At 39.2% G+C, this 18,439-nt stretch overlaps 1 protein-coding gene across 2 annotated transcripts in view; it reads right to left on the bottom strand.

Annotated features, from left to right (window-relative positions):
• The window catches only part of LOC128907875 (centromere protein J-like), a 42,582-nt gene that overhangs the window by 7,776 nt on the left and 16,367 nt on the right, over positions 1–18,439 (bottom strand). For both annotated transcript variants that reach the window (XM_054197218.1, XM_054197219.1), the window contains exons 7-12: positions 17,983–18,091; positions 15,676–17,095; positions 15,094–15,205; positions 11,106–11,271; positions 8,657–8,872; positions 275–433 (exon numbers count right to left, since the gene is read on the bottom strand). In XM_054197218.1, coding sequence (XP_054053193.1) covers positions 275–433; positions 8,657–8,872; positions 11,106–11,271; positions 15,094–15,205; positions 15,676–17,095; positions 17,983–18,091 — 2,182 coding nt within the window. The remainder of the gene's footprint in view (positions 1–274; positions 434–8,656; positions 8,873–11,105; positions 11,272–15,093; positions 15,206–15,675; positions 17,096–17,982; positions 18,092–18,439) is intronic.

Here is an 18,439-nt window from a genome sequence, read left to right on the forward strand (position 1 = left end):
AATGCCCCAGCGCATGGTGCATGTGATCACCTCTGAACTCTTTCTGAGGTCAGGGGGGTCAGGTTTCAAAGCATTCAGCATGCTCTGCCCTGCAGGGGCCCGAATAACTCAATGTACAAACAGTCTCTAAGATAATTTCTGGCAAAAACCCTGCAGTACCAGGGAAAGAAGACCGAGCAGCAGCTATGTGGGGATGATGATCCCAATCCAGCTTCTGAACAATAGTTTAAAAAGAAAATAAAGGCAGTCTTAATAGACTTTGCTACTGGCTTACTTTTTGTGGTTCAAAAGGTGTCAGTCTTCCCTGGTGAGGTGTTCTCTTGCCAGTCGGTGTTGTACTTCTGCCAAGGGAGCAGTTGGATGGTTTCTTTTCATGATGCTCCTTTGTCACCAATCTCAAAGGATCAGCCCTTTGCACAGAGCTTTTTATTGCCTAAAAGGTTTGAATACATTTGAGTTAAGTTGGCATAAACATCTTCAAATAGCATTAAAAATCCTACAACAGGTGCATCATTAAGTGTTTAAAACTTTTAGAAAAATATTCATTTTTGCATGTGGGTATACACACACACACACGCATTTTATACATAGTTCTCTATTTGGGGTCTTATTTTGCTTCCCACATTTCTGTCTACTTGGACACTGATGCAAGTCAAGGGCAATTGTAGGTGCATAGTGCAAGGCCAACTGCTGCTGTCAGGCTCTCATCCCTTAGTCCAACCACCCTGCCAACAACAGGAAAGATATCCTTCCCTGGGATACCACAGCTGAGCTGATCCCAGTAAAATGTATTGCGTGACAGTTCATTTTTCCTTGCCAGATGTCCACCCTTTTTACATTTTTGCCCTCATACCTCTCCGTCAACTAAGGCTGACACAAGCTTTGTAGGACTCTAAGACAGATGTGAGCCACAGAAGGGAAATGAGATGTGAACAGTTTCAACAAACTATAGCAAATATTTAGACTGGAAAGATCATAGTTGCTCAAAAAGCACTTCCCCAGTTTTTCTTGGGAGACATCAGATCAGAGCACAGAGGAAACATACAATATTCCTGTATGACCACCATGAGATATATGGCATTTACACAATGACTGACAGGGGTTGGCAGCTGCAAAGAAAACATTACTTTGGTATGACAGGAAAACTGAGGTTGCACAGAACTTTGAAGGTACTGAATCTAACGTAGAAATGCCTGGAGTATGAGACAAAGGCATAGTATCACTGCCTGCATTGCTGAACTCATCCCAGAAATGGCAAGGGATGATGTCTGTGTCTGTCAGAAATGATAGCAGAAGAATCTCTAATGCATTGATCCATTGAATGACTAGGAGTGAGCACATGATGGTCAGAAACAAAGAAACATTCAAAAAACCCATGGAAATAGTACCAGGTACTCTGATTTTGAAATGTCTCGCACACTGCAGAGTGGCTGCTTGGGAAGGTGAGTGTAAGCAGTCCATGGAAAGAATATATTTGCCATCATCTTAATTTGTCCAAGTCCATGAGCTATTGCTCAAGGGACACAGGACTAGCAAATCACAAGGACGGGAAGACTGCACAATTCCTTCTCTGACAACAGTCACTATGGCCATTTTTTGACAGCTGTAAAATTTTCTCCATTTGATCAATGAAATTTAGGGGATCTGTTGTAGTTGTGGGTAGTAATCTCTTATTTACTTTAATAAATGACATTACAATTTAATGGATGTACTTACAAGGAAGGAGCCAAGACAGAAACCCTACTGCAATACCAGAAAGTTGTAGAATTTTAAAAGGATAAATTTTTTCCTCCAAGCACAAAACGGTTCTGAACAGGACATAGGCAACTGATTAGCTCTTTCACACAAGGATACTAAAAGGTACAGAATTTAATAGAATTCACTGTTAAAAGAATATGATTTCTATGTTAAATTTTGAGATGTTTTCTGCAGGCAGATTCTCTGAATAAGCCCAAGTTCTCCAAATATAATCATCATTTCAAATACAAGTGAGTAGGCAAACTGTCAAAATATGCCTGGGACTTCAGCTCGAGACAAGTGGTATAGTACTAAGGACCTTTAAAATTATTTTTGATGAAGAGGTATTATCTCAGAAATTGCAGACCGATAGAAGAAAAGAGCTCCTAAGCCATCATTTTATTGCTAAAGATCTCAAGACTGCAACTACCAAGTGGTTTAAGAGAACTTGAAAAGCCATTGCTGCAGTTTCACAGCAGCACAAGCCAATCTCAGCCCAGATTCTTGGAGTCCCACTCCTCTTCATCTGTCACCAGCCACATGTTTCCAGCCTCTCCTTTACGTGGCACCAGCAACTGCAGAGGGGGACTGATCAGGCTCAGAAAGTAGAATCAGGCAAAAATGAAATGCTTTTATTCTGCCTGGTTAGTTGTGAGCTAGCTCATCGTCATCAGAAAGTGCCAACAGGGCCACCCACAGCAGCTCAAATATTCATCAGCTTCAGCCAGACACTAACATGTGACAGCATTTTTTTGTGATGTATTATAGAAAGAATGTTGCAATTAAAACTTTTAAAGAACTACCCACATAAGACTTGCAAACAGAAAATACTTCATGGCTAGAATTTTAACACAGAGCTACCTAGAAAGCCTATTTTAGAAAAGGAGGCCTCATGAGACATCTAAAAGCCACCATTGAAAAGGATGTTCAGAAGTCAAGATTTACTGACGCAATGCAATGGGTGATGCCTTAGACAAGGGACGGAGACCTGTATGGGCCTTACAATTATGATGAGAAGAGGCACATGCTCATTCTTTTTAACTTTAAGAACTAACGAACTCATGAAGTAGGACGTATGGGACTGCAAAGTGAAGGAGCAAGATGAAGGCAGAGAGAAAGAAGAGATGTCTCCATGAACATGGTGACATTTTTTCCTTATGTATCTAAAGAACAACCTATTCAGTTGAGGGAGCCTCCATGCAAAACAGTATTAGTAAAGGTACTCCAACTTGCTACATATGCCATTGTAAAAGCCGATAATTTCATTTTTTATGCCTCACATAAATTACACATTTTTAAATTATACACTAACATACCTATTTTTAAGGCAATAATGTCAGAGGAATCAAGACAGGCTTAATGAATTATATGTGGTCTCTGTTTTCATACAGATGGATGTCATTCTAAGAGACGTTTCATAAATCATAGTAATCACTGTAACCCAGGCAACCACTGCAATTTAGCTCTACAGTTTTTAAAAGACCCAAGTACTCAGTATTTGGTTTAATCACACATGATGAGGTTCTTGATAAAGATTCTCTCAATTCCACCACTTTTATAAACAAAGTAATCAAATTATCTCAATAAATCTTTTTACTTTTCTTCATTGGAAACATGTGGATTGCCAGTAAATGCAGACCCTTGATACAAAGAGGTTGCCAGGTCAGAGGAAGAAAGGGCCTCCCAACATGCAGAAGGTAGATCAACTGTTTCCCATCTCCACTGAAAACAGAATAAAAATTAATCAGCTGATTAGCTGGTGACAACAAAAGAGATGTTGTTTAGGTATGAAGTAAAACTTTGTAACTAAAAGAGCAGGTAGCTCTTAGCGTAACTAAAAGGCAACAGAAGATGACAGCTCATTTTGGATCTTTCTTATGGGAGTTGGCGAAACACAGATTAAATAATCATCAGTAACACTGATCCCCCTCTTCGCAAAAGCTATCAGGCAGGCAGTGGAGAGCAGGAAGAGTGTTTTTACTCAGGGGCCCACCTAGCCCAGAGAAACTTTAAAAATATGATGTTCTCCTTGATCCTCATGCTCAACAATAATCCTTTAAGTTTTCTAATGAGCTTTTTCCTCCCAGATGTTAATACCTACAGTTCTTCATCATTCTGATACAAATCAAATTCTCCTGGAAACCTCTCATTTGTCAATTCCCATAAATAAATATCTCTTATAAACTTCAAATACCACAGTTTGTCTCAGGTAGAATTTGCATTCCCATTAACAGCTGAAAAAGCTGAGAAAAAGCAACAAATACTCATGGATAAAGCAGTGAAAATTCAAATTCGGCTACAAAAGCCTGTCTACATATTCCTAGAACTCATGCTTCCCTGCTTCAGAGTTAGAAATGGTCAGGAAGAACATGCATAGCCAAGGAAATAGCATGCTCAAAGGTCCTCAAAATCACGTCCAAGATTAGACAGCACAGTGCATCTAATAAGGTTGGAAATAAACACATTTGACCTTGGTTGAAACTTTTCCAACATTAAGAAATGTTACCAGTATACCTTTCGGTAGAACTCTCCCCTCCTGCAAATTAATGTATCCTTTCTCATAGAAATCACTAACATCTATCCATAGTTGCATGTCTGGCAGGAAACTGGCAACTCGTTCCTGCCAAATGTACAATGTGATGAATTCAGAAATCAGCTTGTTTGGAGAGAATTTATATTAATAAATATCAATAAGTAATAATTATTAACCATTTTGGCCAACCTGTACATCTTCCAAGCCATATTCTGAAAAAATCACTAATGATATGCAGTTAAAATGAACATTTATCTTGACTCATTAAAGCACAGCTTGAAGTGGCCACTTCCTCACCAACTAGGTCATGCTACAGTACAAACAGAAACCATCATTAATAAAAGTATTATAGGCAACCAGAATATGTCTTTTTCAGAGATGTAGAACATCTCTTGTATATGTTTTTTCCATAAAATCATGTATTCCAAAAATCTTTGTCTTTAACCTGTACTGATCATTATTCAGACTAGCCCCCCAGTTGTTTTTGTACATATCCTCAAATTCTAATAGCTTTGTCAGATGTTAAGTGTTGTTCTGCCTTCTTGATTACAGCTGATGAAACTCACCAGTCCTAGCTAGCTTTAACTTAAATATCTTATACAGGTATACACACGTCCCTGTGGCATGCATCTCTACTTCTGTTACCCAAGGTTATCCCGTTCACTTTGGTGCGTTCCCGTGCACAATTTCTCAATTCTGGACAGAAACCGCATTAGAGTTTCTTTTATCTATATGTAAAATTTAGGATTGTCCAGATTCGCAGAATCTTGAAGGAAAGCATCCACCTGCTAGCAAGAGAGCTCAAATACAAAGGAAAGTCAAGTGAGTCACCATGTTCAGATCTATTGCTATGACACAGATTTTGGGCTTCTGTTTAATGTTTCATTTACCTGAGCTTTCAATTCCAGACTCAAATAATCAGGAGCCGCTCTATTCACTGCAAGACCTTCTGCCATCAGAGCAGATAAAGAACATGTGTCTCTGTCAAACATTTCAGAGTTCACTCAGGACGTCTGGGCACTACGCCCTCCAGTCTAGCTCATGCTTGTACTGGATTCCAGTTGGATTGGATCCAATGCTGACTGGATGGTGAAAACTCAGATAACAGCGAGCCCAAAAGTCTGCTGTCCTCAACTTCCCCCTTCTCAGAACTGTTGCTGAAGCCACACATGGCTGTGTGCCACAGGAGGAAAATGAACCCAACGGGTCTCAGGGAGTCTTTATGTAGAATAAATGTTTCTGGTTTTCCGTTATTTCACAAGAGTGCTTGAGATGTTCAGATGAAGCAAGCTCTTTCATACTTTGAAAATTTCCAGGGTAAGCTACCAAAGAGAGCTTTTTGACTTTACTGGCTACTTTAACTGCAGATAGTATATCCCACATTAGTTGTCTGCCTTGTAATTCTATCAGCCACAGCACAGAGGAATGGAGAGATCCCAGCTGTAGAAGGGACTGGGGGATCTGACATCAGTATAGAACAAATAAAACAATTTCCTGCAGCTAAACCCTCCACCTTCTAACTTATAAACAACATATATTGCTTAGAAATATAGCCAGTCTTGAAGGCAGGCACATAATGTCTGCATCCTTTTTGAAGCTACTATTTCACACATGGCTGATTCTGCTTTTTTAAGCATATTCAGTTTAGAATAGTTATCATTATCTCTTTTCATATCAGGCACCATGCAGGCTTCACTAAAGCCACTGTCTGGTGACTTTGAAGCCATGCACTGTCATGATCACTAGAGTGGAACAGTTCCCTCTTTGTCATCTGACATGTTTTACATTTGATTTCAGTCCCTAAGCAGGCAGAGAGCAGTGTGTTGGCGAAACTGAGCTAAATTTTGCTTTAGCCAATGGAGTTGGGATATTAGTTTCCAGAAGGCAGGGGGAATTTCAGAGAGACTGTTCCCTTGAGCAAAGCACAGATTTCAGTTAAATGTGAGCAAAAGGAAGAAAGTAGACTTGTAATAATCAAGATGCTCATAATAAGAAGCAAGAAATACAAAGCCAAGAGAAAGAAAAGCACAAGATATTTAGATAGCTATATATTCTGAACAGTGAAATGTGTAAGAAACACGGTAAGCTGGCTGTGGAGGAGCAGTCATAGACATACCAGTCAAAAACAAGCATCTCTCAGCTTGTAAAAAGCTAGGTGATTTTCCCTTGGTCTTTATCAGGCAGAAGGCCACTAGTGTTTATTGGTAAGTATGGCCTCAAATGTCAAAATACTGGATTTATGGTTTGCTGAAGCAAGGTATGGCGGTTGCCTGTAAAACCAGTCTGTGAAGTAGTAGGTACAATGAATTCAGAGCATATCTGCAAACAGGCAATTCAGTTAGGTCTGGAAACGGAAAAAAAATTTTGTTTCCTGCTACTGCAAAACCAGAAGAAAAGCTACAAGCAAAGTTACACTGAATCACAGGACAAGCCCACTGCAAGAAAACATGACCATGCTTACAGAGAGACTTTCATTTGCACAAATTTTGATTCCAAAGAACATTCTCTTAAATAAATATTTGGAACTGTGGAAAAGTGACTACCGGCAATAGGAATGCATACTTTGTTATTCACATCTCTAAAGAAGTGTTTCTGCAAAGATGTCTTTGGCCCCACATGAGGGATGCTGTGGCTCTTGTGATTATTTCTCTGTGATCTTTCTTCTTGTTTGGATGAAGATGCTGTCTCTCGCAGAATAGCTTCTGCAACCTGATGGAAAACTTGTTATAAATATATAATTTTAAGTTCAAGTCACAGCTAGTAGAATCAAACAACCCTCAAAGCCATCTGGTTTTCTGATGTAATAAAAATGATGATATTTAAACACAACGAATGAAATTACAGATCTTGTTCTGCTGAACTCCCCAGTATCGGACATAACAATCTTTGATTATGGCATCCTAGGAGCTTTATATACAGCATTCTAATATTACTTTCATAGTTCTACATCACCAAATGTCCCAAAGCAGTAGAAATAATACAGAAATCTGGCCTCAACAGAAGTCAATTAGCTTTTTCTTTGCTTTTATTGTAATTTTTTTTTTCTGTACATGTGACACTAATTTTTTTTTTTCTTGACCTTCACAATCTATAAAAGGATGGGTCATACGAACAGGGAGGTTTGGGAAAATTCAAAGTAAAGTGAAATGTAACTTGAAATGACATTTTCAACAGAACTTAATAGTGTTAGGTGAAAAATCAAATAAAAAGAGAGACCAAAACTTCTTCACTCCATAAAGAAAGGACGGGTTAATTGGTCGTTCTAACACCTTTTAAAGATACATTACTAGATACTAGATTTGCAAATTAGTGAAATACCTAGGAATAAATGGATCAATTTTATTTTCTCCTAGGTTCAGCCACTCTGTGGAAGAGTAGGATCCATCTCACCAGACTGCACCATTTAGAAGATGTTTTAGTTGCCTCGATGCACATAGGATGATATTGATCATTTTGTGCCCCTTTAAGGGCACATATTTTTCTCCCTTGGATACACAAGGAGTTGAAATGACCCACTCAAACCAGACTTCTGTCTTTTAAATTATATTCTGAAACATTTAATTTCACCAAGACTTTCTGTCTCCTGTGTATCAAGTGGATAACAGCATTCTTCTTCCTTCCTTTTACTCCCTTAAATGAAGTTACTTGGTTATATAGAAAGGTAGCAACTAACCTTACAAGTATATTAAACAAATGGGATATTGAATGAGAAAGGGTAATAGAATCTGTCAACCTATGATTAAACCCCTTTGATTTCAGGAGATCACCAGAGACATTTACACTAGCCAGCTGTATTTTCCACCCTGATTGTCTTTCCTGCTCCGCCCCAGTATAATTCCCATTAAGGAGTCCAACTTGTGCCTTTGTAAGGCAGGCCACTGACAGTGTTTTCTTCCCATAAAGTTTACAGCACAAAATAAGAACTGAAATGAGATTTAATAAAAGGTGTCACTATACCTACTGCCAGAAACCAGTCTGCATCTGGCTGAAGAACTGTTTTATTAAAAAAGTAAATGACATTATATACATAACTACTAGAATTAATTTCAGGAGACTTTAGTTGTCTACTTTAGGCACTGAATGTAAATTAGTTATGTAGACTCCTTCCCTAGTTAGTAGGGGAAGACATCTGCCCTGATGTAAGTGTCTAAGATAGGTTGGCTGAATCACCTTTAAGAGGTACCCACCTCGTGGATAACTAAGGCTGAGTGGAAGAGGGCCATACAAAGAGTATATTTTAACATGGCATACTACAGAGCTGATTTCTGCCCCCCTTCAGGCTAAGCACGGACGGAATGGGGGAAAAGTATTCACACCTGCCAGCTCCAAAGAAAAACTATGCCTCAATTTTTCAGACACTATTAAACAGATAATATCTGCCAGTACCGGGGTCTCTGATTTTCTGTCCATGAAATTCACAGCTTCTGGGTTTTTTTCTGCTTTCCATCTCTGATGTTCTGAAACTCTGAGCTCGTCTCGAAGCTCCATGTTCTGCCTGGTCAGCTTCTCAACCTGGTCTCTCAGCTTGCCATAGGCAGCGTGCCAGCAGGACTCATTTCTCTTGAACTCCTCCTGCAGTCCTGCAATCTGCTGTTTTAATATCTACCAGTAGAAAAAAAAATGTGCCATGTCATTGCCAGCTCTGGACTAGGCATGCCCACCTTACACACCCAGAAGGGAGCATAGAGTCTTTTGTTCTGCTTAAAGGTCTACAGTAAAAAGGTCTTCAATATAAAGGTCTGTAATATAAAAAGAACACACTTGAAATTATTTCTCAAAAAAAACCCAACCAGCCAAACAAAAAACCCCACTACTCTGCAAACTCCTGTATTTAAAACAAACCAATAGTTACAAAGTGAGCAAAGTCCTTGCTGTGTGAAGGAAAATCAGGAAATGTAAACTAATCATGCAAACAAACACCATTAAATGTGTATATTTTCAAAAAAAGGCAAGGATACAAGGTATATTTTAATGGCAAAAATGCCAGTTCATCAGATCTTCACGTAGTGACAAAGACACATGATTAGTTAAATGGTCCTTACAAATAGCAGGGGACCGCAAACACATGATTTTCAACTAAGTTCAGGAAAGTGAAGGTAGTGAAATTTGGTGCATTTTGGAGAGGACTTCTCCATATACGTGCATCTCCGTTATTTTTCCCTATTCCCTTCTCCTTCCCTCACCAGTGCTGATGCCAACTCTGAGTCCTCTTGTTTCAAAGCACTCATGCTGGACACTGCAGGTGCATGTGGAGTTAAGCTAGAAATGTGAATTTTGCTCTGTAGTCAATCAGTTGTCACGTGCAACCCTTTCCTACTTTCCCCTCATTTGTGTATCTGTCCACTTGTGTCCTCATCACCATCCTTTCTTTGCTATGAGCTGCCTGGTCAGAATTTGGCACATCCGTTGGCCATTTTCAAGAAGAAGCAAACTTCCGAACTTGGGAATCACACAGATAAGTGTCTCAGAAAGTGTGTTGTAATCGTGTTGTGGAAAACTAACTTTCTGAACCTGTACTCATTATGCTATCAGGTCAGAACAGAAGATCGAAACAATTCTTTCAAACTTCATCTCTAGTGCTAGACCTAGTCAGGAAACACAATTATTCCCTGGCAGAAATTCTCACAATTTTTTTAAAAAATCACAGGTGGAAATAAAGCTCGTGTTTCAAAATATTGTGCAGAGAGGATATTAAAAATATTTTTATTCAAAATAGTAAAATAACCTCACTGAAACAGATAATCATTTCCTGTTATAAATGTTACCTCTAGAGAAACGGAACATGAGCAGACAAAACATTCACTATGTGTATGGTACAAAAATATGTATTTCAAAAATGTACTAATGAAAAATATAGAAAGTATACAAAGTTTGAGCAAAGTACTGTCTTGCCAGTCTCATTTGCTCTGAAACTTTTTCAGTCAAGAAGATAATTGAAATTGTCAGTTTGCTGTCAAATATATCAGTCTGGTTTAGACATCCTTTTGCAGCAGAACATTGTTCCAGACGTTTCTGAGCATTAGCATTGCCTACTTTTTTATCCTATAAAAATATAGCTTTTAGCTGCCCCCATCTTCTTTATCACTGTCTCACATGGCTCACCATTTTTTCCTTCTCTTTATCAGTGACTCTTCTAGAAAATTACTTAAAGTCATATTGTGCCTAGCTATTTTTAATAGGGTTAATAGCCGCAGATATTCAGAGGTTGCTTTATCACTAAGGAGGCTGAAATAGATGATCCAAACAGACAGAATCCCCTAAAGGAACTTAGAACAAACCACAATAAATGAGTCAGGGATGTTATTAGGCAGGTTAGGTTTTTAGATACATAGCTAGAAATCATCAAAACACCTCAAAGTCAAAGGTCAGGGTAGTTTAAAGTAAACAATCAACAAACTCCCGGCTCAGGGATGAGAATAGAGAAAGATGGCCAATAACTCTTTGCCACTGGCACAATGACTCTCTATATCAAAAAGGTGTGAGGCCCACTATGGCAGGAGTTGGAAATTTTTCAAGAGCCAGCTCAGATCTGGGAAAACCGGTACAAGGAAGTACAAGGAACATGGGAACCTCCCTCCCTTCCTTACAAAATACAAAGCATAACCTTATTTTTTTCTTATATAAAGAAAGTGGGATGTACATTTAAAATATAAAACAAGGCAATGTCCTATTAACTTGAAAAATCTTCACTGTACACACAACTGTCATCAAGAAGTAGAATGGATAATTGGCCATCTGTGCCAAATGGAAGGATTTATGTGCTACCATAAGATGCCTGCATGGAAGGATACTAATTGTTGAGAACTGCATATTTATTCTACAGAAGACAGCTTACTTGTATTTCTTCTGATTTCACGTTTTCTCCAGTGACTCTAGCTGTTCCTTTGAACTTGCTATGGGCAATTTTTTCTTTCTGCAGTGGGTGAATTTTGTCTCTATTGCATTCCAAAGGGTGAGTCAGCTCCTGGCTCCTGACAGTCTTGAGCTGGTCCATTTGTTTTCTGTTCAGAAGGCAAACAAAGAGTTGGCACAAAGACTATTAAAAAGGACTGTCTTCAGATGTGCCTTCTTTGGGCATGATTTTTGGAGGTCTTGGACATGTCCCATATATGCTGATACTGCTGGGAGTGGCAACAAGTTATCAGCACTTGTCAAAATTCAGGTCCTTCATCACTGGGAACACTCAAGCATGCATTCAGCTGCAAAATTTATTCTGTTGAGTAGATGGGAAAATTCTCATTGAAATTTTCTGACAACATAATGACCATGAACTTAGAGGCTTTCAAACACATTTTCTGTTCATAGAGATAGCTAAATCAGGGCAGATCTGCAGAAGGCACAGCCTGTTCCCTGGCATTGCACCTAAGAAGCACTTCATCGTGCAAGGCAGCCCAGTCATTCCTACAAATGAGAACAGCCATGGACCTGAATGAAAGGGGATAAAGTACTTTACTTTCCATAGGTAAATATACTCCAAGAGTTAAATGTGGGAGCTCAGCACCCAGAAGAGATTTTGCCTTTGAACTCAATGTCTCAAGGTGTGAGTGGTCTGGAAGTGCACTTAAAAACTCAGCAAGAGGGGACGAGTATAAATCTTTGCATATCCCCAAATGAAGTATATTTGTATGACTGTAATCCAGCTGATTAGTTCATTTTAGTACGATTTAAATTATTTTTTAGCTTCCTGCTTCAGCTGACTTCATGACCTACAGCCACCATCTGCTCATCACTATTACTCGAAAAGCAACAAGATCTACAGGAGACAGCCGTGACCTCATGCTTTCCTCTTAGTAACGGAGTTTAGAACTTCAGCAGCAAAATATGAAAGTTCTCAAAGATACTAAGAGATAAACAAACTCCCCCTATCCTGCTGCTCTTTACAACTCAATTAATTACCTAATTTTTTTTTATTGTATTTTATTTTTTTTCTATCATAATAAGCCTATCTAATATTCCAGTTAAAGGCATGCTAAAACCAAAGTCTTATCAATAGTTAATAGAAATATTAATTCTCTTCACAATAATACAGTTAAATTAGCTAATACAGCCCCTGCTTGATTATATCCAGCCTACCACTGCTCCATATCCAGACCAGTTTACCTGAAACACAATATACTAGAACAAAAGCAAGATGCAAGATCTATATAAAACTTCTTCCACTGAAGACTGAACGGTACTGCCTTAAGTTTCTTGCACCCTGTAAAATAAAATCCAGAGAGCTATTCCTTCCAGCAGCTCAGCTGATATCAACCTCTTCAGAATTGCACAAGAGTTACATCTATACAAATGAACTAATCAGAGCTGGAGCATGAACCCAAGCATGCAATTGCCCAGAGAGCCACATGGCTAGCACGACCTCTGGTCTTGGCATCAGCCATCCAGCACTGTACTAGGCAATGCTGGGCAAGGTTTGGAGGTTAGCAAAGACCAGGGAACATATCCATCAGACAACTCGTGTGCAGCCACCTAGGTCTGCAGGGTAAAACAGGTTAGTCATATGGAGGTGTTATGCTGTGCTTTGCCTCAAGGCTAGAAAACAGACCCTGGCCTGAGGAAACATAATAACCAAGGACGCCAGAAGCACACATAATAGTTCTTTGGAGCCTCAGATAATCAGCTTATACCCTAGCTAGAAGTTGCAAATAGGAGCTAGGTGCAAATCGCAGTTATAAAATATAGAAAAAAAAGGCTAAGTACTTTGTGCTAACTGAAATTCTTGCATGAGTCCCAGGTGTACCTCTGCATGAGGCACATTGCAGCAGGCTGCCTGTGAGGCAAAAACATACATGAAACAAAGGTCTTTTTCCGAGAAAAAGCCTTTTAGCGAAATACAGATGGGAAAAAACCCCAAACCTGCTGGCTACTGCTGTTGGTCCAGAAAGAGTGTAGATTCAATACTACAAAGAAATGATGTATTAAAAATGGCAAACAAGTTGTCCTTGTTGAAGGAACAAGGAAATGACCATCCCTAAATCTTCTGACTGATGTCAACAGTAACTACCTCAGTGCTGCGAGGGTGGAGCCAGAGGCACTCTGCAGGCTCTGTTAGGCCCTAGATACATACATCCCAACTGTTTTCACCCTCTTGCCTATGTGATTCGTGCCTGCAAAGGTCTAAAAACAAACTGCTTGGAAACGAAAGAATGGAGAGACTGGGCAGGTCCAGGCATGTCATGCAGCTCTCAAAAGGATTTTCATTGCTTCCCACGAGCACAAGTTGTCAATATGGCACGAGTGAAACGCTATCAATGTAGTGGCTATCTTGTGTTCCTAGTAGGCTTACTGGTTTAAAAATACGGAGCAGATTCTGAGATTGCATACATCAGTACAGGGTCAATGCAGTCAAGGAGGAGAAGCTGTCTTTTGCAATTAGTTTTAGCTCATAAATTACAAAAAATGAGTGAGAAGTTGCACACATTGTACTAGGCAGGTATTTTTTGATAAACATCTGTGTGAAAACGCTAGAGGCTGCTTTGGCTAATGACATGAATAAATGCACAGAAAACTCTTCTGAAAACCTGCACTATTATGAAAAAATCAAAGCCATGTCACCTGTGAGGCAGCATTGTCAGCAGGCAGAGAATGCAGTGCTGGCAGAGAGTGCACTGCAGTAATTCTCCACCAATACATCCCCACACAGCCAAAATTTACATCAGTAAAAGTAAAAGCAGTACCTAATTTCATTAGTAGGTTTATGAACTGCCAAATCACACAAATATTCACATCTGGAACTCCTATCACAGTCAGCTGTGATAGCTACAAACAAGAAGGATCTTTAATCAAATCATTTATTTTTAAGACATTGAAAGTATCTTGCTAAAAGACAGCTGTAGGAGGAAATCATACAAAATGATAAATGTAATTTAGAAATATTCTTTGACACTAATCCCATGGTCTTTGAAATCAAAAGGAATGAACATGCAGATGTGAAAAATAATTTCTTAGTTTGTATTATATATTAAAAATCCAAAGCAATAATTATGCTTATTGGGCACTAGTTAGGAACTCGGCTTGAAATGTAAAAAGGAGTCTCTCCTGTGTTTACAGTAGATGGTACCTAGTAACTTCTAACAGATTTCATCACATTAAAAAATATATATTTGATTTGATTGTAAGAATGCTAAATTTTCTTTAGAGGCATTTACATAACCTGTAATTAATTGTAGTTGTGATGGCACTTCCATTCTAACCCTATGTTTCAAAACTAATTTCATGCAGGGATTTTGTGGTAAGGAATTATTTCACTTCTATGAAGATGTAAAACAAAACAAAACCAAAATTATTTTCAGCATTTAATAATTACAAAAGCAACTCTCTTGAATTTTCAAGTTCTTCATCTCTATGGTACCAAGCACATCCTCAATGTAGTCTGAAGATAGGTATTTCTGAAATAACAATGCTGTTGTCATTGACATATGCTATACACTTTTTGTTAACTTTGGAAATATGGGCTACCCTGATGTGAATGTTGTATGATACATTTATCCTTTACTCCATCAGAAGCCTGATTCTATAAAATAAATTAACCTGAATTCTTACTGATTTCAGTGCAATCTGAAGATCTTCAGCAACTTATAAAAAGCATTTAGCATTACTCAGCTTTAAGACCCAAACTGCACCAGTATTTTCAGACTTGACCCCCTTCAGTTAGGCACTTTACTTTTTATCTAGACAGCTAAATAAGTGTTTCATTTCTGAAACAATATAGACACAGTTGAAAAGAGGCTAGTTAATAAGGATGAATCTTTATTAGCCAGGTGATCCTAAAGGAAATATGGGCCTTACTGCACACTCAAATCAATTTCTGGTGTATACAGACTTACCTGCAAAAATGCATTGCTTTCTGTTGTTCTTCTTTCACCTTAGTCAGTGAAGGGGTTCCTCTGTGATACACACCAGTTTCTAATTCTCTGGTAAGGATGTTCTGATTTTGTTCTATAAAGAGGTCTATGTTAGTACACAGAACTTTGTGAATATTTATGTACTCTCTCTACGTATTTAAAAGCCCAGACTGCATAAGTGCAGTAAGCTTTATTGCTTAATCTATCAAACAAAATTAACATATCTTTGACTAATTATGCAAGTATTCCATTCCCAGAATAATCCTTAGTAGTGCAATCCAAGTCCTACAAATCACAATAAATGAAAAGGATTTGGGGATATATCAGTATCAGTAGCTGAATTCCTTTTCAGGAATGTGAATGCCAGGTGTTAGTTCAACCTTATTTTTAATGTAACTTTAAAAGACACCTCAGGAACCCTTTTCTAACAGCAGCCTGATGCGGAGTAGAGTGTGCTTAGCAAGTTGTCACAGAGCCATTGAGAGCCATTGGAAGTTAGTATTTCTGTCCCGGTGATTACTGCAAGTAGGAAAAGTGATTTTGACTGATCCTACGCATCCTTACCTAATGCGTCTGTAAACAGTTTTTTCTGTGGTTTCTCCACTGGAGGGGTTTCTTTAATCTTGAAAGCAGGAATCTCACCAGTCACTGTTGAGGATGGCATATTTAGGCTTTTAACATCCCTGGCCCTATTCTCATTCTTTGATATACGCTCATGCTCTCTCCTTTTCAGTCTCGTGAGATGAAACAGGGACTGCTGAAGAGAAGAACGAGCCTTGCTCCCTTTCAGACTGACAGCCCCAGTACTGGAATCACTGCTGCTTGTGCTGCAGGAGGGACCTTGTTGTCTTGAGATTGCTTGAATATTTTGCTTCCCTGTGGGTGATCTGCTGTACCTTTTAACAGATATTTTTTCAGTTCCACTGGGCTCATCACTAGCATAATCATCATCAGAGAGATCCAAATGTCCATCAGTATGATCTACTCTCCGAGGCCCATGCTGGGAGGGATACTGAGCATGGTGAGATTTGGGGTCATCGTCACTGTTGGAGGATAAGCAGCTTGACTCACAGGACAAAGATGCAACACACCACGTCGAGGCAGCTGTCCCCTTCCTTTGCCACTTCTGCTGCAAGGCTGAGGATGAGCTTCCCTTCTCCACAGCCTCAGGTGAGCTACGTGTAATTTTTACTATTTTATCATTGACCATCTTAAACCCGGTATGGATTTGTCTTTTGCTTTCTGAGCTCTGGCTCCCCAAAACAAGTTCCTGTGGGTATACCTGAATCCACTTCTGGCCCTGTGTGAATGCAGGGCCTGCACTCCACTCAGCCTCCTTGATGCAATCTGTTTCTAAATTCTGAAGTGGACAATGCTTTTTTAGGACTTCCAAGGGGGTTTTTGCTCCCTCTGTGAGATGACCCTTCAGAGGGTGATCCACCCTACCTAGGTCCTTTTGCAGGGTGCCCTCCACAGGTCCATCGGTTCTGCCTGCTTGCCCTAGAGGATCCATATGATGAGTTTCCCTTTCCTCATCTACTTGTAGGTTCATTTCTGTTACTGTTTCAGGATATGGTTGCAGGATTTCAGGCCACTTTCTCTGTGACGAGTCAACAGGATTTTCTTTTGTGTCTTCATCTCTTCCAATCACTTCTTTTTCTTCTGCACTTTGCTCAACTACTTTTGCTTCACAGCCAGTCTGAGCCTTTATGTCCAGCTCAGCTAAAGCACAGTCTGCTTTTTGTTCATGTGTACCCATCTGCATGGAGCTACTGACCTGTAGATTTAACTGAGAGCATTCCCCTGGCTGCAGAATGCCTGCATCCACTTGGCCAGGCTGGGAGAAACGACCCCAGCAATCCAAACCATCTCTTCTGGAATGCTTGCTCTCTTCTTTTAAGGGCTTCTCTTTATTTTTTTTGAGCCTTGCCATACCTTCTTTTCGTTTCAGAAAAGCCTTCCGAGGTGTTACTTTTGCCTTGCTCTGAAAAAAACACCAAAAATCCTGACAATCACAGTCTGAGAATCATTCTCCAGAAAGGAAGATGTTTATAATTGAAAAAGCTGAGACACTAGAAGTCTTAAAGACACTGACTATGGATAACTGAGTGCATAAGTAACAGCCCTGAGACTACAGGGAAGGTACGAGAACTTTTAGAAGCAGTTGCTATGTGACGCCTCCATTAATTCATTAGTAGACTCAGATAGTTAAGATGGTGCTAAGCGTTTATATAATAGAAGATGAGACAAGTTCTATCTATTTTTTTAAATAAAGTTTGAGTGGTTTTTAGAATGTGACGCAGAAATATATAAATGCATCAGTTTGAGATATTATTTTGCCAGAGAGACACAGAGAAAATTCCCGAGTGATGAAACGTGCATCTTCCAAGGCAAGCCTAACAAAATGCTGAGTCTGACACCTAGAGGTGTCAGACATAAATTTATCTCAAACTGCACATACGGCAAAAAAGCAGAACAGTATCACTCTACTTGGCCTTTGTATAAAAACTGTATTTGGAAATGCCTCCATTCTCACATTAGTGGCACGTAGGAGACTGCACAGACCGTTTATTATGAAATAAACTAACAGAATCAACCCTGAGGTCTAATTTAGCTAAGTATGTTGAGACACGGGCACAAACTATGACCCAGAAAGTATGTGGAAAGAGAAGAATCTGTTGGGAAACATTGGGGAATATGACTATGACCCAGTAATACAGGTTTTTTACTTTTGGGAAAAATCTTCCAATGTCACATGAAAGAAGAGTGGAAAAATGTGCTGCCATGCAATAAGCCAAAACAGAGCCCATGCAACACTCAAGTCCATGAGAACTTATCAAAAACAAAGTAAATGCACCAATGGCACAGTACCTGCTGCTCCTTCTGCTGTTTTGTTATGAGATGATTGTCTACTGTAAGTTGTTCTTCAACAAATTCTTCAGAAGGCTTCTGTCTAATGCCAATTGCTGGTGTGACTGGCCTAGACAAGGAACAGGGAGGTACTTATTTTTAAGATTCTCCAACTAATTTTCCTTCGATGATTGTCACCGAGCTGATGCTGAGTTTAGAACGAAAATATTCTCTCCAAGTTTTTTTAAATGTGAAGCATGTAAGTAAAAAGCCCACTATTATGTGACACCTAATTCTCACTTTAAAACATCCTGTCTGGACTAAACATTAATTATGCTTTTAGCAAGTAATATTTTTTGGCTGTTATCAGTCTCTCCTTAAAAATATAAAACAGTCAAAAGGAAAATATTTCAAGCATTTTCTTCAGACTAGAGCTGGTTACAGTCACAAAGAGCTCACTATCTCTCTGACAGGGTGG

Source organism: Rissa tridactyla, chromosome 3, assembly GCF_028500815.1.
Source record: "Rissa tridactyla isolate bRisTri1 chromosome 3, bRisTri1.patW.cur.20221130, whole genome shotgun sequence".
Lineage (NCBI taxonomy): Eukaryota > Metazoa > Chordata > Aves > Charadriiformes > Laridae > Rissa > Rissa tridactyla.